This window comes from Periplaneta americana, chromosome 7 (assembly GCF_040183065.1).
Source record: "Periplaneta americana isolate PAMFEO1 chromosome 7, P.americana_PAMFEO1_priV1, whole genome shotgun sequence".
Classification (NCBI taxonomy): Eukaryota; Metazoa; Arthropoda; class Insecta; order Blattodea; family Blattidae; genus Periplaneta; species Periplaneta americana.
In genome coordinates, this window is record NC_091123.1 from 12,870,348 (window position 1) to 12,897,403 (window position 27,056).

At 36.2% G+C, this 27,056-nt stretch overlaps 1 protein-coding gene across 1 annotated transcript in view; it reads left to right on the forward strand.

Annotated features, from left to right (window-relative positions):
- Window positions 1–757: 757 nt before the first annotated feature.
- LOC138702923 (uncharacterized) overlaps window positions 758–27,056 on the forward strand; it is a 151,278-nt gene continuing 124,979 nt past the window's right edge. The window contains exon 1 of the mRNA XM_069830329.1: window positions 758–949. Coding sequence (XP_069686430.1) covers window positions 862–949 — 88 coding nt within the window. The 5' untranslated portion in view covers window positions 758–861. The remainder of the gene's footprint in view (window positions 950–27,056) is intronic.

The window sequence follows — 27,056 nt, forward strand, 5'->3', positions numbered from 1 at the left end:
ATACATTCTATTAAATATTTGCAACGCGTTAGGTCTGGCAACTCATCATAAGATAGTTTTCTAATTTACATTTAAAGGAAATTAAAGTTCGGCAGTCCTTGACTTCAGGCGGCAGAGAATTCCAGTGACGAGAAGTAGCAACAGTGAAAGATGAAGAATAAAGAGATGATGTGTGGAGTGGTATTTCTAGCGTGTTATATTGTGACCGAGTATTTAAGTTATGATACCGAGAAAGACTGTGGAATCGGATAGATAAGTAAGAGGGGGTAGAGGTGTGCAAAATTCGGTATAAGAGAGAATTTCTGTCTTAACTGACTGTGTTTATGCTATGTCGTCTCAAGTGGACGTCGTGTAGCATGATGACTACATAACCAAAAGCCACATTATCATATTTATGGATGTCTAATGTTAGTTCATTGTCCTTAAAAGTGAGGACATAACAGATCAAAGGACCCAGTCCTTGAAGGCAGATGACAGCGAACTTTCTGGCTTAAGATTCTCGTGTTAAGACATCGACCAAAGGCCTTGCAAGTTTTAGTGCCGCCTTTGTTGTCACGGATGCAGAAAACGTATATTCGCGTGAACAATCCGTGAATATATATTTTTTTGCAATATTACTTGGAACTATACCGGAAATGAACTCCGTGCTGTGGCTGTGGGAAAGTTTTCGCGAGTATTGTTTATGGTTAACCACCTGTCCGCGTGGAGGCGCGCAGATCGGCAATCAGTGCAGCTCTGGGATTCAGTTGAGCATCGGACAGGCGCGCGGGAGGTGTTGTGTGCGCCATGGCAAGTGCTTCACGGTGCCGAGGTGCTGTTTACGTTTCCTGCGTGGTGTGAGTGAGTGTTGTTTGTTCGAAGATGCTGATCCGACTACTTATTTTCTCGACGCTAGTCCTCGCTGTGAACCTGGTTGCAGGATTATTCGCCAAAGACTCTTCCATACCAGGTTGGTGCACCACATAATTATCTTATATACTAAAGTTGCTATAGTGACAAGCAAGAGATATGTAGACGTTGCCATAGGGATAGCAAAAAATGAATTACAAAAAAAAAAAAAAGACTACGTCTACATTTATTTCATAGTTTATGGGATTTTATTGACAGATTTTCGTAACTCAACATCTATGCTAAAGGGAGTGTGTGAAGAATTGAGAATTACACTACACGTATTTTATTTTCTAAACGTCGATTGTCATTGCCAGTTGAATTCGAGGGCAAAGTGCGAAGATGAAAGTGACAAAACCTTCACTGAAAGTGTCACTCGATATTCACACGTATGTGTGACGTAAATATTCAAATCGAACATTTGTTTCTTTTTAACTCTGTTATTTAACAATGTTGTATCAACTACTAGGTTATATTTTAGTGGTGATAGCGAGATGGTATTTGGCGAGATGAGGCCGAGAATTCGCCATAGATTACCTGACATTCCCCTCGGAAAGAAACCCAACCAGGTAATGAGACCAAGCGGGGATCGAACTGGCGCACGAGCGCAACTCGAGATCGGCAGGTAAGCACCTTAGCCGACTGAGCTATATGTGTGTTACCGTACCGATACCCCTGTCATTGGCTGAGGTTTCAACAATAGCGCTTAATAACAAATGACATCTCCAAGGGGTCGAACCAAACTCCTTGCTTAGAGTAATCTTGAAATCTATTATACTTACTAACACCATTTGAAATATCATAACAATGCTAAACAATGTCTGTTATCCCTATTTCACGTTACCGATCCCTCTGTTATATTGCAAATCTGGCTTTCAGGTATAGCTCCCTGTGAAACTGATTTCAATAATTTCAAGGGGAAAATTGTTCCCGCGCCAGGTATCGAATTCGGGACGTTTGGCTGAGCGCGTAAACGCTCTACCGACTGAGCTACCCAGGAACGTACCAGCGACCGGCTCAATTCTTTCCCATTTATATCCATTACAATATATTTCCGTACTTTTCCCTCAACCAATACACAGCAAATTCGGGGCAACTTCCAACGCTCGTCCCTGCATTATTTCCTTGGTATTACCACCTTCACTCAGACGACGGATAAACAGAGCAGATGGTAGAGCGTCGTAAAATAACTAATTTAAAACACTTAATATAACCTAACCTAACCTAATTTAACCTAGCCAAACATAAGTAACCTAACCTAACCTAACCAAAACTAATATAACCTAATTTAACCTAGCCACACCTAAATAACCTGTCCAAAATTAATCTAGCCTAATTTAACCTAACCAAACATAACTAACCTAACCTAAACTAATCTAGCCTAATTTAACCTAACCGAACATAAATAACATAACCTAAGCTAATTCAACCTAATTTAACCTAGCCAAACATAAGTAACCTAACCTAACCTAACCAAAACTAATATAACCTAATTTAACCTAGCCACACCTAAATAACCTGTCCAAAATTAATCTAGCCTAATTTAACCTAACCAAACATAACTAACCTAACCTAAACTAATCTAGCCTAATTTAACCTAACCGAACATAAATAACATAACCTAAGCTAATTCAACCTAATTTAACCTAGCCACACATAAGTAACCTAACCTAACCTAACCAAAACTCATATAACCTAATTTAACCTAGCCACACCTAAATAACCTGTCCAAAATTAATCTAGCCTAATTTAACCCAACCAAACATAACTAACCTAACCTAAACTAATCTAACCTAATTTAACCTAGCCACACCTAAATAACCTGTCCAAAATTAATCTAGCCTAATTTAACCCAACCAAACATAACTAACCTAACCTAAACTAATCTAACCTAATTTAACCTAACCGAACATAAGTAACATAACCGAAGCTAATTCAACCTAATTTAACCTAGCCACACCTAAATAACCTAACCTAAACTAATCTAGCCTAATTTAACCTAACCAAACATAAGTAACCTAACCTAAACTAATCTAGCCTAATTTAACCTAACCAAACATAAGTAACCTAACCTAAACTAATCTAACCTAATTTAACGTAGCTACACCTAAATAACCTAACCTAACCTAAACTAATCTAGCCTAATTTAACCTAACCAAACATAAGTAACATCACCTAAACTAATCTAACCTAATTTAACCTAGCCACACATAAATAACCTGTCCAAAATTAATCTAGCCTAATTTAACCTAACCAAACATAACTAACCTTACCTAAACTAATCTAACCCAATTTAACCTAGCCACAACTAAATAACCTGTCCTAAACTAATCTAGCCTAATTTAACCTAACCAAACATAAGTAACCTAACCTAAACTAATCTAACCTAATTTAACTTAGCCACACCTAAATTACCTGTCCTAAACTAATCTAGCCTAATTTAACCTAACCAAACATAAGTAACCTAACCTAAACTAATCTAACCTAACCTAACCTAATTTAAACAAGCCACATCTAAATAACCTAACCTAAACTAATCTAGCCTAATTTAACGTAACCAAACCTAAATAACCTGTCCTAAACTAATCTAGCCTAATTTAACCTAATCAAACATAAGTAACATAAATTAAACTAATCTAACCTAACCTAACCTAACCTAACCTAACCTAATTTAAACAAGCCACACCTAAATAACCTAACCTAAACTAATCTAGCCTAATTTAACCTAATCAAACACAAGTAACCTAACCTAAACTAATCTAGCCTAATTTAACCTAGCCACACCTAAATAACCTAACCTAAACTAACATATCCTAATTTAACCTAACCAAACATAAATAACCTAACCTAAACTAATCTAACCTAATTTAAACAAGCCACACCTAAATAACCTAACCTAAACTAATCTAGCCTAATTTAACTTAACCAAACATAAGTAACATCACCTAAACTAATCTAACCTAATTTAACCTAGCCACACCTAAATAGCCTAACCTAAACAAATCTAGCCTAATTTAACCTAACCAAACATAAGTAACCTAACCTAACCTAAACTAATATAACGTAATTTAACCTAACCACATCTAAATAACCTAACCTATTCTAATCTAACCTAATTTAACCTAATCAAACATAAGTAACCTAACCTAAATTAATCTAACCTAATTTAACCTAACTAAACATAAGTAACCTAACCTAAACTAATCTACCCTAGTATAACCTATCCACACCTAAGTAACCTAACCCAAACTAATCTAACCTAATTTAACCTAACTAAACATAAGTAACCTAACCTAAACTAATCTACCCTAGTATAACCTATCCACACCTAAGTAACCTAACCCAAACTAATCTAACCTAATTTAACCTAACTAAACATAAGTAACCTAAACTAATCTAACCTAATATTACCTAAACACATCTAAGTAACCTAACCTAAACTAAACGAGATAACTGAAAAAACGATACAGCCATATCTCACCCTACTGATGAATCAAAGATAGCAACGATGACGTAGGCCTAATATAATAATTATACATGTGTAGCATACCAACAGTCTCAACAAACCTAACCTAACCTGTCACTGATTTTCGTCCTTTCGAAAACTTTCAATCCACCAAAAAACGTAGAGTTCCATATCGTATTCTCCAGTAGACCCAACTAAATTGACCTAAATGAACTAAACTAATCTGACCTAACCTAAGAAAACCTAAATAAGCTAACTTAAATTAAACTAACCTTATCCAACTTAAAATTACCTACACTAACCTAAACTAACCTAACCAAACCTAAATTAACCTAACCTGAATTAGTGTCCTTTTCTCTGTTTGATGTAAGCTAAGTTAAGCTCATGCGTACTGCCAAAACTAGCGATCATTTCCGGCGTGAGTAATTATGTAATAAGCATCGGCCAGGCCATCATATTTCCGCAATAGAGGTCCAGGGAACATACTTTCCCGTTAGAGTGTAAAGAGGCTGACAAAATGCTAATCATAAGAAAACGTTGAAATTTTAATTAAAGTATATGTATAGACCTATATTTGGTCATGTATGTTCCCTGAACTCTATCTGTGTATGACACACAAGGGATAAAAGCAAGCCTAAGGTCAAGGATCCTGGGTCCAGTCCTCGAAAAACCAAGTCAAGTCATATTGTTTGATGGAATGAGGAAAAAATTAGAGTTAGATGGATTGTGCTAGAATGTTTAAATTTGTAGGGATATAGGACAGCTCTGAGAAAACTCTTTTACTGAACAAAATAACTGTGAGGGCATTCCTCTGTCGAAAACTTCCGAAGATACGGACGGATGCAGTCCTTTAAATCAGAGAACCAAGCACACTAACTTTCATTATCATAGTAATAATTTGTTGGTTCTTAGTGAACTTGTCATTGTATGTTTATATCTATGTATTGTAGGCCTATATGAAAACGAATATTCTCGCAGTTGTGTTTCAGACTACAGCATCACTAATTCTGAGCTTATTCAATACCCGTCAGTGATATTTGTCGGAATAGCTGCAGTATAATTCGCCTTTTCCACAGTTATGTAGAAGTAAACACAAGCATACACCCTTACGAGGAGAAAGAAGGTTTGTAATAACTTTTCGGGCATTGAATACAAATCAAGGAAACAAAGTCTGGCTCCCGGGCATGCTGCCAGAGCGACTGCGCAATAGTTCAGCTGAAGATTGTTCTGTCCTGCATGCTTGCACGCCAATACAGCGAATTGAAAACGTCATGAAACGAGAGTTCTGTACTATACTTCTCTGCTACGTCAAATTGATCACTTCCCTAGTTCAAATAGGAATTACTGAACAAGCTGAAAACTTGAAACTTATAAAGTACAAATATGGTTGTTAAAACTGTGACCCAGGACAGGCAAAAGAGGAGAGTCATACTGTTGCCTAAACTGTGGAAGGACAGTTCGATGGTAATGGATACATTGTTGTTAAAACTATGGAGAGTACAAATAGAAGACAAGGGACACCTTGTTGATAATAGATTATAGACAGGTTAAATAGAAGACAAGAAACTCATTGTTATCATTGTGAACAGGACAAATAGAAGCCAAGGGACATATTGCTGTTAAATTGTTGATTTTACAAATAGAAGCCAAGAGATCCATTGTTGTTAAGATAGCGGACGGAATAAATAGAAGCCAAGGGACCCATTGATATTAAGAATGTGGACACAAGAAATGGAAAATGAAGGACGCATTGTTGTTAAAATTGTGAACAGATTGAATAGAAGCCAAGGAATTCATTGTTGTTAAGATTGCGGACAGAATAAATAGATGTCAATGGACCAATTTCTGTTAAGATTGTGTAGAGAATAAATGAAAACTGAAGAACGCGTTGTTGTTAAAATTGTGGACAGAATAAATAGAAGCCAAGAAATTCATTGTTGTTAAGATTTCGGACAGAATAAATGGAAACTAAAGAACGCATTGTTGTCAAGATTGCGGACAGAATAAATAGAAGTCAAGGAATCCATTGTTGTTAAGATTGTGGACACAATAAATAGAAGCCAAGGGAACTACTGATGTTAAGATTGTGGACAAAATAAATGGAAACTGAAGAACGCATTGTTATTAAAATTGTGGACAGATCAAATAGAAGCCAAGAAATCCATTGTTGTTAAGATTGCTGACAGAATAAATAGAAGCCAAGGAATCCATTGTTGTTAAGATTGCTGACAGAATAAATAGAAGCCAAGGAATCCATTGTTGTTAAGATTGCTGACAGAATAAATAGAAGTCAAGGAATCCATTGTTGTTAAGATTGTGGACACAATAAATAGAAGCCAAGGGAACTATTGATGTTAAGATTGTGGACAAAATAAATGGAAACTGAAGAACGCATTGTTATTAAAATTGTGGACAGATCAAATAGAAGCCAAGAAATCCATTGTTGTTAAGATTGCTGACAGAATAAATAGAAGCCAAGGAATCCATTGTTGTTAAGATTGCTGACAGAATAAATAGAAGCCAAGGAATCCATTGTTGTTAAGATTGCTGACAGAATAAATAGAAGTCAAGGAATCCATTGTTGTTAAGATTGTGGACACAATAAATAGAAGCCAAGGGAACTATTGATGTTAAGATTGTGGACAAAATAAATGGAAACTGAAGAACGCATTGTTATTAAAATTGTGGACAGATCAAATAGAAGCCAAGAAATCCATTGTTGTTAAGATTGCTGACAGAATAAATAGAAGCCAAGGAATCCATTGTTGTTAAGATTGCTGACAGAATAAATAGAAGCCAAGGAATCCATTGTTGTTAAGATTGCTGACAGAATAAATAGAAGTCAAGGAATCCATTGTTGTTAAGATTGCTGACAGAATAAATAGAAGCCAAGGAATCCATTGTTGTTAAGATTGCTGACAGAATAAATAGAAGCCAAGGAATACATTGTTGTTAAGATTGCTGACAGAATAAATAGAAGCCAAGGAATCCATTGTTGTTAAGATTGCTGACAGAATAAATAGAAGCCAAGAAATCCATTGTTGTTAAGATTGCTGACAGAATAAATAGAAGCCAAGGAATCCATTGTTGTTAAGATTGCTGACAGAATAAATAGAAGCCAAGGAATCCATTGTTGTTAAGATTGCTGACAGAATAAATAGAAGCCAAGGAATCCATTGTTGTTAAGATTGCTGACAGAATAAATAGAAGCCAAGGAATCCATTGTTGTTAAGATTGTGGACAGAATAAATAGAAATCCATGCTCACATTGTTGTTAAAACCGTGGTCAAAGAAATAAAAGCCAAGGGTTTCATTATTTTTCGTAGTAATGATGAACACAGCTCGCTGGTCCGGGCCTGCAGTGCTTGTTGCCTGCAGTTGTGAATGTGCAGCCAGCTTATCTAGCCGCGGTCGTAAAGAGTTTACTGCTTGCTTCGTGCTTTATGCTTCGAGGAAGTGGGGAAGCCTTCGTCCTGCCCAGTCGTCAGATGTAACTTACGTTGAATAGGGTAAAGGTTGGTAAAATTGTGATATGAGTAATGTTGGGATAGTTCTTTTTGAGAATTTATTACAATTTTACTGAGCGAGAGGAAGATCGGTTTTTTTCGTCAACGTATTAAGGGAATGTTCGTGGACAAGTTTCTGCACAAAACTTGTCCTTTTCTCGCTCAGTAAAATCTATATATATAATTTGAACTGGTAATGGAAATTACGGGAAAACGGCTGAACGGATTTTAATAAATGACTCCTCATTTTGAAGCTTGGAACTCAAAGTTTTTCAGAAAAATAGTAGTTTTCAGTGAAATGTCAATTTTTCAACATAATTTTCCTATTTTATAAAATCCATCTGTCGTCAGTTTTGAGAACTAGCTAATTGCATTTCAGAATAAAACAAAATACATACTACAGTAAACAATATTACACGAAGGCCATGATCTGTGAGAATGCTGACATATTTAGAGCTCAAATTCAATTGGTTATTAAAAACTTAACTTACTAAAAATAAATTACAGCTTCGATTCTGTGGTGTGTAATTTTCTGGGTACAGCTGTGTATTGGATATTAAAAACTACAAAACTTGAGGTGGTTCGATGACATTATTACCATTAGAAATAAAATACAGTATTATTGTAGTTAATGTCATGACATAACTATTTTTCATTAATTATACATATTAATGCTATATTGATGATATGAAAGTGAAACGTTTTAGGGTTATATAAGCAGATGTAGAGAATAACTTAAATTAGATTTTGATTTCTATATTTTACTGAGTGGCGGCTATGTAGTATATATAGTATATGTTACTGAAAGCTATAAAACTTACGTAAGACAATAATATTATTAAAAATCAAATATTTTTATAGTTATTAATCAAGTGAGGTTGGGTCTTTTTCATATATTTAATGGCGGTGTGTGGTGTAGATATTTATATGCGTGGTTCTCTTCAGTATTGGCTCGAGAGAGAGTATCTTTCATTGTTATGGAAGCAAATAACTTTCAGAATGTCTGGTATTCTTCACTGAAAATAAATCTGAAAAATGTTTATTTGAACGTCTAATGAACTTAGTTCTTAGCATTTGCTGCACAAGTCACTAGTTCCAATAAATTCTCAAAAAGAACTATCACAATATTACTCGTATCACAATATTACTAACCTTTACCCTACATTTCAGAGTGGAATGGGATAACTATGACCTAATTATATTACACTATCAAATTTCTGTGTCACAGAATATGATAAAATTCTTGATCAATTATATATGATCAAATGTTATATTTTGAGTATATTATACACTATGTCAAAGCTTTTATCATATCTTTCATCGCAGTTCTAATAATGGATCCACAACAGTTCTATGCATTGTTGCAACTGTAAATGCAGTAATATTTATTGCAGTAATACAAAAAAAGAAATTAAAGAAAAAACGTATTGGGTTAGAGATTCTATTAGGGAGAAAAGATACAAAAGAAATCCATCAAACTCTACTAACAGATCTTTAGTGTGAAGATATGAAATCATATACTAAGTATTTAAGAATGGATGATGAAACATTTCATGTGACTCATAATGTGATATTAAACGTTTTGTGGTTTTCACAGACCATGTGCACTTAATGTCCGCCATTTTCTTTTTTCTTAGTCATAGGTTTTATCAAAGTTATGATGATTACCATAACTGTTATCACAGAATTATGTCACAGCTAGATGTATTTTATTGTATTGTATTGTATTTATTAACATTCTATGGTATTCATACATGCTTACAGCTAGAATATGGAACAAGTCAAAAAACTTAATACTATTATAAAGTCTTAATTTATAGTCACAGTCTAGATGAAATATATACAGACGAGATTTACAATATAGTCTACTAGTACAACACAAAGTTTTAGTATCAATTTCATGAAGTGTTATTGAATGTCATGAATTCACCTACAGAATAGAAGGCGTGAGAAATTAGGTACTTCTTTAATTTGGCCCTAAATAATTTTATATTTTGAGTTTCATTTTTTATATCGATAGGGAGGCTATTAAACATTTTTACTGCCACATAACGCACTCCTTTTTGATAGCACAATAGACTTGCCGATGGAGTATGAAAGTCATTTTTTGATGTGATCGAAGATGCCATATTACACTGTAAAAGATTTTATCATATATATATATATATATATATATATATATATTATCGAACTTCTGTGACACAGAAATTTGATAGTGTAATATAGGCCTAAAAAAGAGAATGTAACGTCCGTCACATTCTGCCTTTCTCTAATGATAGGTGTTTATCTTTGGTAGCATTTTTTTCTCTCTCCTGATTCCCACACCTCTTCTTCTTCTTCTTTTTTTTTTTTTTTTTTGAGTAATATATTTTAGGACGGATATCAACGGAAGCTGATACTCATCCCGTCTTTACAGATATATAAAGTGTCTAAAACTTGTTTGAGAACACTTCTTGACCAGTTTACTCAGTATTCATTTGTCTTTATGTTTATTTTACAACTTTTCCTTAGTAGTTATTTCACACATTATCTTATGACAGGTTCATAAACCGCATATGTTCTTGTTCTATTGTGTCAAGTCTTCTTGTAGCTTGAAATCCAAACAAAATAAATATGCATTAATCAGCAATAATGTCTAATACTGGTTGTACTTTAAAATGTCATGTGTCAAGATACGAGTACTGTACTATCAGGGGAGCATGTACACCGAATTTTGGCAAAAAAATGAAATTTGATTTTTATCGTTTTTCGGTAGTTTCGTATGTGCAAAATGATGTGATTTTATTTCTTCTAATTCTCAGTTTTTAGCACTATTTATCTGTCATTTTCAGCCATTTCTACTTGCACTGGTTACACCCCTTACTGCTTCAGCACCCTCATGTTTAGAACTCCGTATCTCTAAGGGCCGATTTTAATCTTAGATCAGAGGTTAAATTGATCCTTGTTGTAGCTGAACTTGGAATTTTGTGTTGTATAAAGTCTAATCTGAGATTAATTTGCCTTAAACTAAAGTCAACTTTGACTGAAGAAATTTCTCCGATTAAGTTAGATGATCCAAGTTCAGTTATTTCTTTTCTGTTTGAAATATACGAGTGACAGATTATTAATGGATATGATAGGTACATTCATAAATTTTCAATTAACTGTATTACTAAAATAAAAATTGTCGTTTTATAAAACTTTATTATGTTTATTAGTATCAAACACCATAACATGATAACAATTTGGAGAACAGTAAACTTTCTTCTTATTGTCTCTATTATTTACATTGCACAAAACAAACCAGTGTCTCCAACAGAGTGTACGGAAAGTCGCCAAAAATTTGTTGTAAAGTCGCTAGTTTTCTCATTATCAAAAAAGAAAGATTAAATTTTTTCACTATGGGGTGCTAAAAAGGTGGCTAAATCCCTATTTAAGCAATATAAAAATTAAAAGAAATTGTTGTTGAAAAAGAGTTAAAGTCGCTAGATTGGCAACACTGAACAAGCTTGTACAACATGGTCCGCGCATCACATATTTCACCTGTTTATGCGAAGTTGCCAAATCCTTTTCACGTGAACTTAGATTGGATTTTAACCAAGGTAATTTGATCGCAGAAAAGTTTTATACAATAGAAGAAGTGTCTGAACCCGATTCACTTTTCGATCTTCGATCAAAGTTGATCTTTAGTCAGGGAGTTTTATACAATTGGGCCTAAGACTACTAATGCTACATTTTGTTATGAAAGCACCTCCAATTTGAAGGTATTTTTAATGATATTGTATTGGTACCACTGAAGTACAGCTTTAGTGTTTTGTCTTGTCTTGTGTTTACAAATAAGTGTTGCACACGCTGCTGTATTATGACAACTTTTGTCTTAATTTTTTGTGACGTTGTGCACTTTTCTCAGAGAGTTTTGTACTTACCTAGAAGGCTGAAACTAATATGCAATATCAATGTGATGGCTAAAAGAATTAAGATTATTTCCATCTTCAGCACAAATAAAAAAATAATAATAATTTGTAGTAATCCTTAATACAACAAATCAAAATTCAAATTCAAATTCAAATTTATTCACAATTTACATTTGAAATGAAGACATATGAATACATACCCGAAATGAGCATATGCTCGTGCTCGGGTACAGTCCAGTAGTCTACATAAATTTTACAGAGATCAATAATTATGTTGATGATAGAAATAATAGTAACAATAATAATAATAATAATAATAATAATAATAATAATAATAATAATAATAATAATAATAGAATAACCGTGACGAAAATAATACAAAGATAGTAATACAAATTAATTCATTAATAATAATAATAATAATAATAATAATAATAATAATAATCATCATCATAATCATAATAATATTAATAATAATAATAATAATAAAACAAAAATATTTACAATAATAAAATAAATACTAAGATGGATAAAATAAAATATAAAACCACTTAGCGAGCGTTAACACAACTTAAATAAGCATATAATAACCAGGAAAAAAATGACGAACTCGAAAATCAACAGAAAAGTTCGATATATCGCAGACGACAGCAACCGCCGTATTGACATTGTGTTGTGCATTATTGATAGTAGGGGGGAGCCGAAGGTCTACGTAACTGCCGTTCTCTTCGAATCTTCTCGTACAATCATGGGAAGTTAATGCTGAAAAAGAAAATGTCTATGAGTCAAACTGTTCATTATTACCAGGATAAATACAAATAATACTGAAATATATTAATCGAGTTTCAATTATAGATCTCCCCTTTTGTGCAAGAGGTATCATATCAAAATATTTTATGAATGGAGTGGAAAATATAAATTTCAAGAACTCTCTAGTGACAAGATATAGAGACAAGTACAATCAAGTGTATCTGTGGCGATGCTAAGAAATCATTTATTGGAGATATACACTGTTATTAATTAAGAAAATGATCTATTTATATTTATTATAATGTTTTATCTTATAGGTTGCATGCATCAGGTAAATACAATAAATATTAGTATCATATAATGCTAGTAACACTTAAAATAATAATAAAATTTATCAAATATCATACAAACATTTTCACTTTATTTTTAAACTTAATGTTATTAATGATTTCTTTTTTCTTCTTCTTTTTTTTTTTTTGCCAATCGCTGAGTGGAATTTTAAATTTATTTAGCCGGTTGTATACATAAAGGTATGTTATGTAAAGGTATGTTATGTACATAAAGGTATGTTATGTATACCCTATATACTCAATTTTTCTACATTTATATCTTTTATAACTATTGAGAAAAGTGTACACAAAATTGAGGAATTTAACATTAGTTTATAATTAACGGTACAGTAGATAACAATCATTCCAGGTTAATTCAGTAGTCAAACGTTGTCTTGTTTCGAACAAAAAATTTCAGACAGTTCGATTATTAGGATCAAATCTGTGGTAATCCAATTATACGCATTTTTTTTTTTTTTTCAAATTTTTCATAAACCATAACTACTCATATCTTCCCTTAGGTTAGTTTCACTTTCTTTGCTCTAAATTCAAAGCTCCCGTCCGTGGATCATCATAATGACTGAATTATAATCTATTGCTCTTTGCGCAAGGTTTCATTAAACTGACTTATTTCATATTTCACCAAAATTCACACCTGCACCAATCCAACAAAATTCCCATAAAAACTATGACAGTTTCTGATTAATATGCTTAAAACCGCATCCAGATATCGTATCTCAATAATTTGTTATTTACATCTGAAGTTGTAAAGGTTTCATGAGAACATCCTGTATATTTAGCGGCGCTTGCAAATACAGAAGGCGCTAGGCTAGACTGTCGCACTGCAATACTCGACTGTGTTGAGATCTGCGCAGGATGCTGCGAGATATGAAACGTGGAAGAGAACGGCCAGAAACAGACGAAACACCGAGGAAGAAAATGTTACGTCACCGCGTCCATTGTTCAGACATTACCATAATGAGTTCCGCATGACAAACCGCTCGTCCAAGCAAGCAGAAGTGTCCAGCAGGGAAGAATACAGGGGAGTGACTGAGATTGTTAACTGATTGATTAGTGACTGACTGATGGACTGGATGACTGAGTAACACACTGATTGATTAACTGTGTGATTGATTGATTGACTAACTGTGTTACCGACTGTTTTTAACTAACTGATTGTTAATACTACTATATCTTCTTTTTATATTGCTTGTATTATTTTATTTCTATTTCTCTTGTTTGTTTTGTAATTATATATGCTTTATTCTGTATATTTAAGTTTAAATAAAAAAAAAGTGGTAATTGATTAACAGACTGGCCGATTATCTGTATGACTGACTGATTAACTGATTAATTCTCTGGTTGGCTAACTCATTAACTGATTAATTCTCTGGTTGACTAACTCATTAACTGATTAATTTTCTGGTTGACTAACTCATTAACTGATTAATTCTCTGATTGACTAACTCATTAACTGATTAATTCTCTGGTTGACTAACTCATTAACTAATTAATTCTCTGGTTGACTAACTCATTGACTGATTAATTCTCTGGTTGACTAACTCATTGACTGATTAATTCTCTGGTTGACTGGCTGATTAATTGGTTGGCTGAGTAACAGACTGGCAGATTATCTGTATGACTGACTGATTAATTGATTAGTTCTCTAGTTGACTGACTGATGAAGACTAACTATTTAACTAACTGATTAACTTGTTAACTGAGCAACAGACTTACAGATTATCTATATGAATGACTGATTAACTGATTAATTCTCTGGTTGACTGACTGATTTGATTATTTCTCTGGTCGACTGACAGTTTACCTGGTTGATTAACTACTTAACTGAGTAACAGACACAGATTATCTGTAAGACTGACTGATTAAGTGGTTAGTTCTCTGGTTGACTGATTGATTGACTGATTAATTCTCTGGTCAACTAACTGTTAAACTGGCAGATTAACTAGTTAACTCAGCAACATTCCCAAAGATTATTATCTATATGAACGACAGATTAACTGATTAGTTCTCTGGTTGACTGATTGTTTAACGGCTGATTAACTATTTAACTGAGAAACATTCTTACAAATTATCTACATGACTGACTGATTAATTGTTTAGTTCTCTGGTTGACTGATTGATTAACTGATTAATTCCCTGGTTGACTGACTGTTTAACTGGCTGATTAACCAGTTAAATGAGCAACAGACTTACAGATTATATGTATGAATGGCTGATTAATTGATTAGGTCTCTGGTCGACTGACTGTTTAACTGGCTGATTAACTAGTTAACTGAGCAACAGACTTATCGAATGTGTATGTGACTGACTGATTAATTGATTAATTATCTGGTTGACTGATTAACTAGCTGATTGACTGGATGACTGAGTGAGACTGACGCACTGAGTGTCGAGTGACTCATTGACTATGTGTCAACTGACAGACTCATTCACTCACTAACTGACTGGCTGAGTGAGTGAGTGAGTGAGTGAGTGAGTGAGTGAGTGAGTGAGTGAGTGAGTGAGTGAGTGAGTGAGTGAGTGGATCACTGAATGGCTTACGAGTGAGTGAGTGATTGAATAACTGAATGATTCGGTGACAGACTTATTACTGACTGATTGACTCCATAAGTAAGTAATATCGAGACTGATTTACTGAATGTCTAATTATGTGATTGAGTGACAGATTTATTGATTGGATGACTGAATGACTAATTGTTTGGGTGACTGACCTAAGACAGACTGATTGACTAATTTTCTAATTGAATTATAGATTTACTGAGTGTGATATTAACTGAGTGGCTGATTGCGAAACAATTCCTGATTATTTCACAGACTGACTGATTCATTAAATGACTGAATGACTGATTTGTTCAGTGACTAACTGATTGAGTGAGTGATTGATTTAGTGGTTCGCCGAATGATTGAGTAATTGATCTACTGAATATCTGACTGAAAGAATGAGTGATTGAGGCACTGACTCTTTGACTGATTGTTGACTCACACTGACTGAAAGACTCCATTCGACAGTGTATGTTCAATAAGAGTGGAATTTTAAGACACTATCAAGCAGGTTTCCTCCAGTTTGCCCAGCCATAATCCCGTTCCTTTCACACCCATTATCACCGGTAAAGTAAACAGCTGGAAACTGTTGCACGGCCCCAAGACACCTTGGAGTACAGATGGCCCCGACGCCTGAGTTGGAGGTTACGAATTGTGCAGCTTGTGAATTGCTACCTGAGTAACAACTTAGGCAAACGTTCGCGTACCGCTCTGAAAACACACTAGGACAAACAGCTCGTTAGAGTAATTATTGTCAAGTTTTCAGGTCAAGTGCCATCGCTGATAAAATATGAAAAGCACGACGTTGCGAAGGTTGTATTTACTTTCCACAGTAACAAGTTATTATGGATTTCAATCGGCACAGGAAGCAGTGATTTTTTTTCCTCCTAGGAGAGGAAGAACCCATTGCACTGCGATCATCGCATATGGGAATTATTTACTCTGCTACCCTCATTAGCCAGCCGTATTTTCACCTACACCAACTGACCACGCTAAAGTTCACTGCACACCCAGTTTCCGTGTATGCAATCCCACATTGTCTTATGTCATAGGCGAACCCGCTTCTTGCGTCGGCAGATGGCTATCGTAGAATTCTATCAAAGTTGAGAGTTGGTGGAATTATTTAAATACCTATACAGGGTGTTTTAGTGACTTTCGTTACGAACTTTTAAACTTGGTAGAGGTAACCAATATGAGTAATTATTCTACAGGAATCCATGTACAGGGACATCATTTTATTTTTACTTCAGTTTTTATTGTACCTGAGTTTTTGAATGTACTTCACTCCCACCCACTCTACTAGTGAACTTCCAACTTTTCTCCTCATAGAACCAAGCGTATACAGTCGAAGTCGCCGTAAGGTCATAGTAAACACAAACAGTATTGAGTTAGTGAGTACAGTACGTTTCAAATATGTTCGCGTTTTTCAGTGACGAAAGAGCTTTCAATACTGAATCATATTTTTGCACAGGTACTGTCGTCCGTTTAGCTGCGTCGCATCACGATTTCCCTCATCCGCAATTGTTTAAAATAACTTAAGTAAAAGTAATTAACTGTCACGTGATTTCCCCCCTTTCTACGATCCTGCGACATAACCACTTGGACGGACAGTATATAGCATGTCAGAGTAATGTTAACTGTGCGGGTCGAACTGAGATGAAGATTGAATTTACAGTATGTAAGGTACTCTTTTATACAATAATATAGAATTATTTCAACATGAGTTACTAGTACGAAGGACGAAACTGGCAATTGGAATTAGATGCAATAGTCTTTAGTGCGATAATATGCACAAAAGAACTGAAGCCTGTATCGAAATGAACGGCCACCATTTTCAAAAATGTGTTTAAATATCCATATTATAATTATTTTTCAATTTAACTTCATTCTCTATTGTACGCGAATGTGCTGTAGACAGTATAATATACACTGCATAATGAATACGTACGCATGGATAACTGAGTGCATGTGTAAAAACACTTATTGTTAATACTGTACTGTATTTTGATTAAACAAAAACCTAATGAAAATTATCAAACTCAAAATTACGATATCTCCTAGTTTATGTAAGTGGATGAAATACTTTTCTTCCCTCCTATGCCTAGTAAAGTGATTTTTTTGTATTTTACGCCAGAATCATTGAACTTCAATCGTGGAAGGGGGTAGCAAACGGTGTTTCCGGCCCTGAACTATTAATCCAAAGGTATAGCCAGGTTAATATTAAAAATGTTAGTAAAAATAAAACGATGTCCCTCTACATTAGAGGCAAAAAAAAAAAACCGGATCGACCTTGTAGCTGATTTCAGAGCCTTCTTCACTCCAGAGCATGATAGACTGGTAACTAAGACTTTCGTGGTTCGAATCCTGCCTGGGAAGGAAACTTTTTTTTGTTCCTTATTCAAATTTATTCCCAATACTTTTCGATTGCAGCGATATTTTGCTACTTAATTAAATTATTATTCCCAGAACATGAATTTTACCAGCAGGCGCTTGCCTGTTAGTCTAGAGTTGCGCTCGGGTGTGGGTTCGATTCCCGCTTGGACTGATTATACCTTATTTTATTTCAAGGAGTGCAGTTCGGTGGCTCCTTTGAACACCCACTTATAGATTTATGACTTCCTACACAAACACCTCTGACAATTCCATCCTGTCCCCTCGTCCCAACATTGCACAGTTGCCACAATCCTGGTGACCCTGAAATGAGACTGACGGGATTCTTGGAATTCGGAAAAGATGCAGCAACTCTGCCTCCACGTGCATTTGACGAGAGCCTGTCAATTCTTCTGAACGAAGGTTGTGATTGGTTACTGACAGGAGGAGACAAGATTTCCGTCATCGTAAGGAAGATATTTATTTATGACAACCAATTAGTAGGAGGCAATAGAAGGTCTGTCGGCAAAGTCCTTTCTATGAAACTGCACTCCATGAAAAAAAATAATACAGTATACCTGGTTGAGTTCTTTTTTCCCCCGAGATTTTCCCTAACCGTAAGACGAATGCCAGGTAATCTACGGTGAATCCTCGGTCTCCTCTCGCCAAATACCATCTCGCTATCACCAATCTCGTCAATGTTAAATAACCTAGTAGTTGATACTTACTTACTTACTTACAAATGGCTTTTAAGGAACCCGAAGGTTCATTGCCGCCCTCACGTAAGCCCGCCATCGGTCCCTATCCTGTGCAAGATTAATCCAGTCTCTATCATCATACACCACCTCCCTCAAATCCATTTTAATATTATCCTCCCATCTACGTCTCGGCCTCCCTAAAGGTCTTTTTCCCTCCGGTCTCCCAACTAACACTCTACATGCATTTCTGGATTCGCCCATACGTGCTACATGCCCTGCCCCATCTCAAACGTCTGGATTTAATGTTCCTAATTTTCCTAAGAAACTTATTCTCAAACACCCTTAACCTATGTTCCTCTCTCAGAGTGAGAGTCCAAGTTTCACAATCATACAGAACAACCGGTAATATAACTGTTTTATAAATTCTAACTTTCAGATTTTTGGACAGCAGACTGGAGCTTCTCAACCGAATAATAACACGCATTTCCCATATTTATTCTGCGTTTAATTTCCTCCCGAGTGTCATTTATATTTGTTACTGTTGCTCCAAGATATTTGAATTTTTCCACCTCTTCGAAGGATAAATCTCAAATTTTTATATTTCCGTTTCGGACAATATTCTGGACACGAGACATAATCATATACTTTGTCTTTTCGGGATTTACTTCCAAACCGATCGCTTTACTTGCTTCAAGTAAAATTTCCGTGTTTTCCCTAATCGTTTGTGTATTTTCTCCTAACATATTCACGTCATCCGCATAGACAAGAAGCTGATGTAACCCGTTCAATTCCAAACCGTGCCTGTTATCCTGAACTTTCCTAATGGCATATTCTAGAGCGAAGTTAAAAAGTAAAGGTGATAGTGCATCTCCCTGCTTTAGCTCGGAGTGAATTGGAAAAGCATCAATACAGCGTCGTTAAATAACAAAGTAAAAAGAAATCAACAATTGAAAGAGTCGAACGTGGTGCCTCAGACATTTCCTCCAGCTCGTTGGTATTCCGAGTCTTGGACAGTAATTTGTATTCTAGACAGCAAGTCACTTGCAGCGATTATATGTTGACAGTACTGCATATATACTTCGTGGAATGAGAAAGCATAACCAGGTGAATAATGTCACGGCCATTGCGGCCGACGCGCCAAGTGTGGGCGTCACAAGATCGTTATGGATGCGCGAGTTACGTCATCTCGGGTTTTTCTGTGAATTTCTGGCTTTATTTGGCGACCAACTGGCATGGCGCAGGTGTGCAGACGGGAACAGACCTGTCATCAGTTCAAGAAAATACCAGTGAAACAAATAAAAATGATCAGAAATATGAAGAATTTATATAGGCCTCTTTTGTTTAAAAAAGACAATTATATATTATCGGAGTGCTGCAGTTAATTTCCACTGAAAATTACTTTGAAGTTGTTCATAAAAAAAGGATACGACGGGAATAATTATGACGACTCTACACAAACAAATAAACTTAGAAACGTGAACAAGCTTGAGGCTGAAAAAAAACAGTCACGTTGTTGCAGACGATTAGAATTTATCTTTTCCTGGAGTCATAATCATCAACTTGCGTAAACAACGCTTCTAGAAATTCTGACGACATTGAATATGAATAGACCTAGTAATTTCAGGAAACAAAATTCCAGTTTTAGGCACTAAAATAGTCCTAAAAACAATCAATTAGGCCAGTGATTCCCAAAGTGGGGGTCGTATGAAGCAGTGGCGGCTCCTGCACATTTCTTAAGAGGAGGAAAGAAGTTAACAGCACGAAATGACACCTTCTTGAATGAAACATGCTACAAATTAGCTTTCATGTAAGACCAGGTAGTGTTGGGGTTGTCCTTCCCTTCTGTATAGCAATAATCTGTTCTTGTAAACTGAGTTTCCTAAATTGTCCAAAATATATTATGTTTTCACTTCCATTCATTGTTGAATAATTGCGCAAATTAACAATTACAAGGAAATTAACAACTTCGTAGCATTTTTCGAGCACACTACAGCATCACACGTGTTGGAAGAGACTAGCTACTAACTCGTAACCGGAACCGTTTTACGGAAATAGGAATGGGAATGGGAAATAATCTGAGGAAAGCGAGAACACTGCCCCCACGTGGTCTGTGTTGCCACATGTACATTTTACAAGTTCAGTATCACATGCTTTTAAAGAATGTCAGTTCTTGTAAAGTCATACTATCATTATTGTTCAAAGCTGCCGGTGGCCGATTAATTTTTTATGTTAAAAATGATGTAGTTTGGAGTACCTACTTTCAGTTTCAAATATATTTGTACAAAACTGACAACTTGGTTGTTGCCCTGTCTAGTAACCAATGAATAGAAGTGAATTTCAGGGGCCAACTGCGTAGAACTACTTCCTCTTTGTTTTACATAAACCCGACTTTAACTTTCAAATATCAACGAAAGTTTCAAACCATGAATAGTAGCCTATATAAAGTGCAATGAATAATATTTTTGATTTATAATTTTTAAAAAAGTTTACATGGTGTCTTTCATAGCGTTGCGTTAAAATTGTTTTTGTTGTGTCTCCTCCTAGATGTGTTATAGTCCGGTTGAATGCAACATCGTTAGGTGGCAGCAGTAGCGAGCTTGCTGCACGACCAGTCGGTTTCTATTTCCCGCCCATGACTGATTCAGAGGAGGATCTCCTCCCTCTCCGTTCATTTACTCGCTTTAAAACTCTGCTTCTTTCTCTGGTCGCTAGTGCACTGTTGTCTATGTGTGTTAACTGCAGTAGAGGAGGAGTGGAGTGACTTTCCTCCACACAAACAATCTCGCATCTTTCTCACAGTTTCTACAGCACATGAGCGCGCGTCGTTTAAAACTCGATCAACCGAGTTTTTCTTATAGCTGTGAACTTAAAAATTATCGAATCTTCCTCGAATTTCAAGGCACATATTTTATTTAGTATTTACTTTCAAAAGAAGAAAATGTGAGAAGGACGTTCCTCCCTTCCCTCCCCCGAGGAACCGCCACTGGTATGAAGAGCAGAGGTGACTCGCGAGATGGCTTACAAAAATGAAGTATAAAAACGTCTTATTAACATAAATTTATGTCGCATTTACAAACATAAATAATGTTGAAGGTTTTAAAATGTTTTAACGTGGGAAAGCTTAATGAAATATTAAACTTAATAAAATTGTAATTTAATCATAAGCTATTATTCGTACACAAATGGATTCCATTAATGAATAAGGGGGGCAATAAACAGTAAAATAGTTAATTTAACATAATCTATTCTGTCGTATTAATTTTAAAATGAATCCATTCTCCTAATAACATATTACTTACAAGACTACTTACTTACTTACTGCTTTTAAGGAACCCGGAGGTTCATTCCCGCCCTCACATAAGCCCGCCATCGGTCCCTATCCTGAGCAAGATTAATCCAGTCTCTATCATCATGTCCCACCTCCCTCGGTCGGGGAAAGTTACCTGGTTGAGGTTTTTTCCGGGGTTTCCCTCAACCCAATACGAGCAAATGCTGAGTAGCTTTCGGTGCTGGACCCCGGACTCATCTCACCTGCATTATCACCTTCATATCATTCAGACGATAAATAACCTAGATGTTGATACAGAGTCGTAAAATAATCCAATAAAATAAAATAAAAGAGAAAGATGACATAAATAAATGTAAGGAAGTCAGCTACCTAAAGGGGTTTGAAATATCTCGTGCTCTAAAACCTTTTAATAAAATAGAACTTCTAAAAATAGTAATGATTAAAATAGCTTAAATAACTTGTCCATGAGAAGTTTTTATTTTGAAAAAGTACGAATTTCTCGACCAAGTATTGAGAGAAGAATTTAGAAACTTCCTGATTATATTCAAGAGGAAGGTTAAAAAAGAAGCAAGAAAAATCGTATATTATTCACTGGCTCTTGATGACAGCAGTGACATTACTGATACAGCAAAGCTTGAGATTTTTATCCGCGGGATTGATCAAGATGTTAGTACAGGAGCCACCACTGGTTGTAGTTTTCATGCAAAGTATCTTTCCTCCGTCTCCTTACTTCATAGGCTGTCTGTCGCATGTAATAACTGCAGCTCGAGTTTTGATCACCGCTGGCGTAGGGCATTACCATTTCCATATGGTCAAATGGGAGAAATTCGAACTTATAAATTAATGTAAAGACATTTCTGAAGAACTGTAACTTCAATTGCAATTCCAGTTTTACGAGACACCTGTGTGTGTTAGGCTACTTAAATGTAACGGAGGTTTACACACACAAACCTTTTAAACAGGTCGCAAATATACATCCAAGGAGCCATCGATGTATAGATTTATGGCTACTGCATACAGTATATGTTTGCGGAGGGATAGAGAGGGGAGAGGTGAGGTACATGAGCGGGGGGAGGGGCGGTGCTCCACATTTTAACCAATCATTGTTCTCCCTAACATTTCTTGCTACAAGGAAAAAGAGAAACCGAAATATAAATAAATAACGAAAAATAATAAATGATAAAGAAAGAAAAACCACGTGAGACGGGATTTAAGGACATATCTATGATTGCTTGTAATGAATTTATTTTAGTTGGTTATTTAAGACCGCTGTATCAACTACTAGGTTATTTAGCGTCAATGAGATTGGTGATAGCGAGATGGTATTTGGCGAGATGAGGCCGAGGTTTCGCCATAGATTACCTGACATTCACATTACGGTTGGGGAAAACCACGGAAAAAACCCAACCAGATAATCAGTCCAAGCGGGGATTGAACCCGCGCCCGAACGCAACTTCAGATCAGCAGGCAAGCGCCTTAACCGACTGAGTCACGCCGGTGGCCTTGTAATGAACCTATAAAGGAATTAATGTAATGGAATTAGGATAAATAAATACAATTTGCTGTAAGATTTAAGTGTGTTTAGTGAACAAAATGAACTAAGCTAAAACAATAAATCCTCCGATAACAATAAATTATTTATTTTTAGGCTACATTTCTGCCCAAGGGCAGATCTTTTACTGCAAACCCAGCATTCTCCAGATCCTTCTTATTTTCTGTCTTCTTAGTCTCCGTATATCTTAATGTCGTCTATGATCTGATATCTTCTTCTACCCCGAACTCTTCTCCCGTTCACCATTCCTTCCAGTGCATCCTTCAGCAGGCAGTTTCTTCTCAGCCAGTGATCCAACTAATTCCTTTTCCTCTTTCTGATCAGTTTCAGCATCATTCTTTCTTTACCCACTCTTTCCAACACAGCTTCGTATCTTATTCTGTCTGTCCATTTCACACGCTTCATTCTTCCCCTTATCCACATTCCAAACGCTTCTAGTCGTTTCCATTCACTTCGTCGTAGTGTCTATATTTCTGCCCCATACAATGCCACACTTCACACAAAGCACTTCACTACTCTCCTCCTTATTTATTTTTTCCAGAGATCCGCAGAAGATGCTCCTTTTCCTATTAAAAGCTTCCTTTGCCATTGCTATCCTCCTTTTGACTTCCTGGCAGCAGCTGATGTTACTGCTTATAGTACACGTCATCAGCATAAACAAGCAGCTGATGTAACCCCTTCAATTCCAAACCCTATCTGTTATCCTGGACTTTCCTAATGGCATATTCTAGAGCGCAGTTAAAAAGTAAAGGTGATAGTGCATCTCCTTGCTTTAGTCAGCAGTGAATTGGAAAACATTAGATAGAAACTGGCCTATACGGACTCTGCTATAATTTTCACTGAGACACATTTTAATTAATCGTACTAGTTTCTTGGGAATCCGCTAGCATGCTGTATGAGCTAGTAGTTGATACAGAGTCGTTAAATAAGTGATTAAAAATTAACAGGGGATTTATGGAAACCTTTGCACTCTCTGATGTACTATTAAGTTACTTTAAATAAATAACGACTTCAGTGTGTTAAAATTTTAAATCACGGTTGTTATTATTAGCCTACACCTGATTGACTAGTTTCGATGTTTTGCATCATCTTCTGTTATTTGCGCTATCTTCTAGTTTCCTGTTATAGTGGAGTGTGTTCATGATTGTATCGAAGAAGGATGTGTGTTCTGAAATTCAGTTCAGTGTTGAGGATGTGTTGTGGGTATGTTTTTGTGTGTCTATAAATTTCGTATAGTTCTACCATATCGAGTTTCTGGTTTTTCGGTTAAATGTGTAGTATTTTCACGTCAGTGTCTATGTTGCTGTAGTTGTGGTTGGAGTTTTTTGTGTGTTATGCGTAGATTGAATTTATTGTTGTGTTTTTTACTTATCCATGTATTGTGGGTCCCTATCACCACGGCATGGCGCGTCCTCAGGTTGCGGATCGAGGAGACGGCCTCGAGATATGGAGGGTAGCTGCGAATATATTGAATAAGCAATCGCGGACAGCCGAAGAGGGGTGGTCCTCCAGCTTGGGGGTTGTGCGAAGGGCTAACAACCCATCACCGTAAAAAACAGCTTGTTACGAATCCTTCAAATAAGCCTCGGATTTATAAACCAGTTATATTACCGGTTGTTCTTTATGGTTGTGAAACTTGGACTCTCACTTTGAGAGAGGAACATAGCTTAAGGGTGTTTGAGAATAAGGTGCTTAGGAAAATGTTTGGGACTAAGAGGGATGAAGTTACGGGAGAATGGAGAAAGTTACACAACGCAGAGCTGCACGCATTGTATTCTTCACCTGACATAATTAAGAACATTAAATCCAGACGTTTGAGATGGGCAGGGCATGTAGCACGTATGGGCGAATCCAGAAATGCATATAGAGTTTTAGTTGGGAGGCCGGAGGGAAAAAGACCTTTGGGAATGCCGAGACGTAGATAGGAGGATAATATAAAAATGGATTTGAGGGAGGTGGGATATGATGATACAGAATGGATTAATCTTGCTCAGGATACAGACCAATGGCGGGCTTATGTGAGGGCGGCAATGAACCTCCGGGTTCCTTAAAAGCCAGTAAGTAAGTAAGTAAGTAAGTTGTTTAGTTATATTTGAACCATGACCAAAACACGTAATCTTCATAATTAAGCAGAAGGAAAACTTTATCGGGAGGCGAGAAAGGAGTAACAATGCACGAAGTACTTGAGGGAAACCCACTTATTTTATCCTTCTATATGACACAGACTATGCCATAGTTTTCGAATACAGCTCCAGTTTTGTTCAGAAGCTGTCAATGACTGGGTAGCTGCCCACAAGGTCAAGCAGTTCTCCGCAGCATGTTGTGACAGCCAGGAGTCGAGTGAATAACCCACGCGGCTCGGAACAGGTTGGGGACGATCCACCGATCGAGGGAATTTAGATCAGTGATCCTCAGCTGACAGCGTGCCAAGACTAGTTTTTCATTCTCCAGTGAACGACCCGCACCCAAACAAGAGACGCTGTCGGCCAGGAGGCAAGTAGGCAACCGGGATCGCATCACAATCGGATTAATAGTCTGACCATACGTCACATTTTACAGTCTTGCCCCGGCTGTTTGACCTAGAGTCACATCTTGTCTCATTTTCTTCTTAAGGAATTTGAAATGTAAGTCTAACTACCGTGTCTCTTTGGAATATCGTTAAATGGAATTAAGGTTAGGAATTTTAGGTCTAAAGAAGCTAACTCCATTGTTTTTCGTACTGAATTAGTCACAGATGTTCCAGCGACATTCCAGTTATACAGGGTGTTAAAAAAAGTATCTAATATTTTAGGAGGCGATAGTATGCATCAAAACAAGAAAAAAATCTCTAATAAACATGGGTCCTACAACACATACTTTCTGAGATCTGAACACTTGTTCATAGGAGGTGCTCAATGTGACGTCCATTCATGGCAATGCATTCCTCTGCCCTACAATACAGCAGACTACCAGATAATCATACCGTAGTGGCGTGGAATACTGATGTCGCAAGAAATACTGAAAACAAAGTCTGGTTGCGGGGTTCAACGGAGATGGTGTTGTGAATCCCCATACAGTTCGAGAAAGAAGGCATCAGCACCGATTCTCAATCAATGTATGGGCAGGCGTTCTTGGCGATAGATTAAGGGTCATACGTGCTACCACAGAGATTAACTGGGGCTCGTTATCAGGACTTTCTTATTAACGTATTGCCTACCTTGCTGGAGTATGTGCCGTGTCAGCAAAGACTACAGATGTGGTTCATGCATTATGGCACATCAGCACATTTTCTCCGCAATGTGCGTGAACACCTGACAGCTGATATTTCAAATTCACTGGATTGATCGGGGAGGCCCCACACCTTGGCCTGCTCGTTCCCCCAACCTAAATCCCCTAGACTTTTGCGTATGGTAAATTTCAAAGAGTGCGTGATTCCTTACGCCGAAGGGCAGAGGAATGCATTGCCATGAATGGACGTCACATTGAGCACCTCCTATGAACAAGTGTTCAGATCTCAGAAAGTATGTGTTGTAGGACCCATGTTTATTATACATTATTTTCTTGTTTTGATGCATACTATCACCTATTAAAATATTGGATACGTTTTTTAACATCCTGTATTAGTCACCACATATTTTGAGCCATACTGCAAGGAAAAGAGATTATCTGAACATCTGTTTAGCTTATTGTTTGCTTTATTTTGATTTACAGTTCTTGCAGAAGATGAAGAGATTTTATTTATTATAATTTCAAATAATTTTCGTAAGTAAGGGA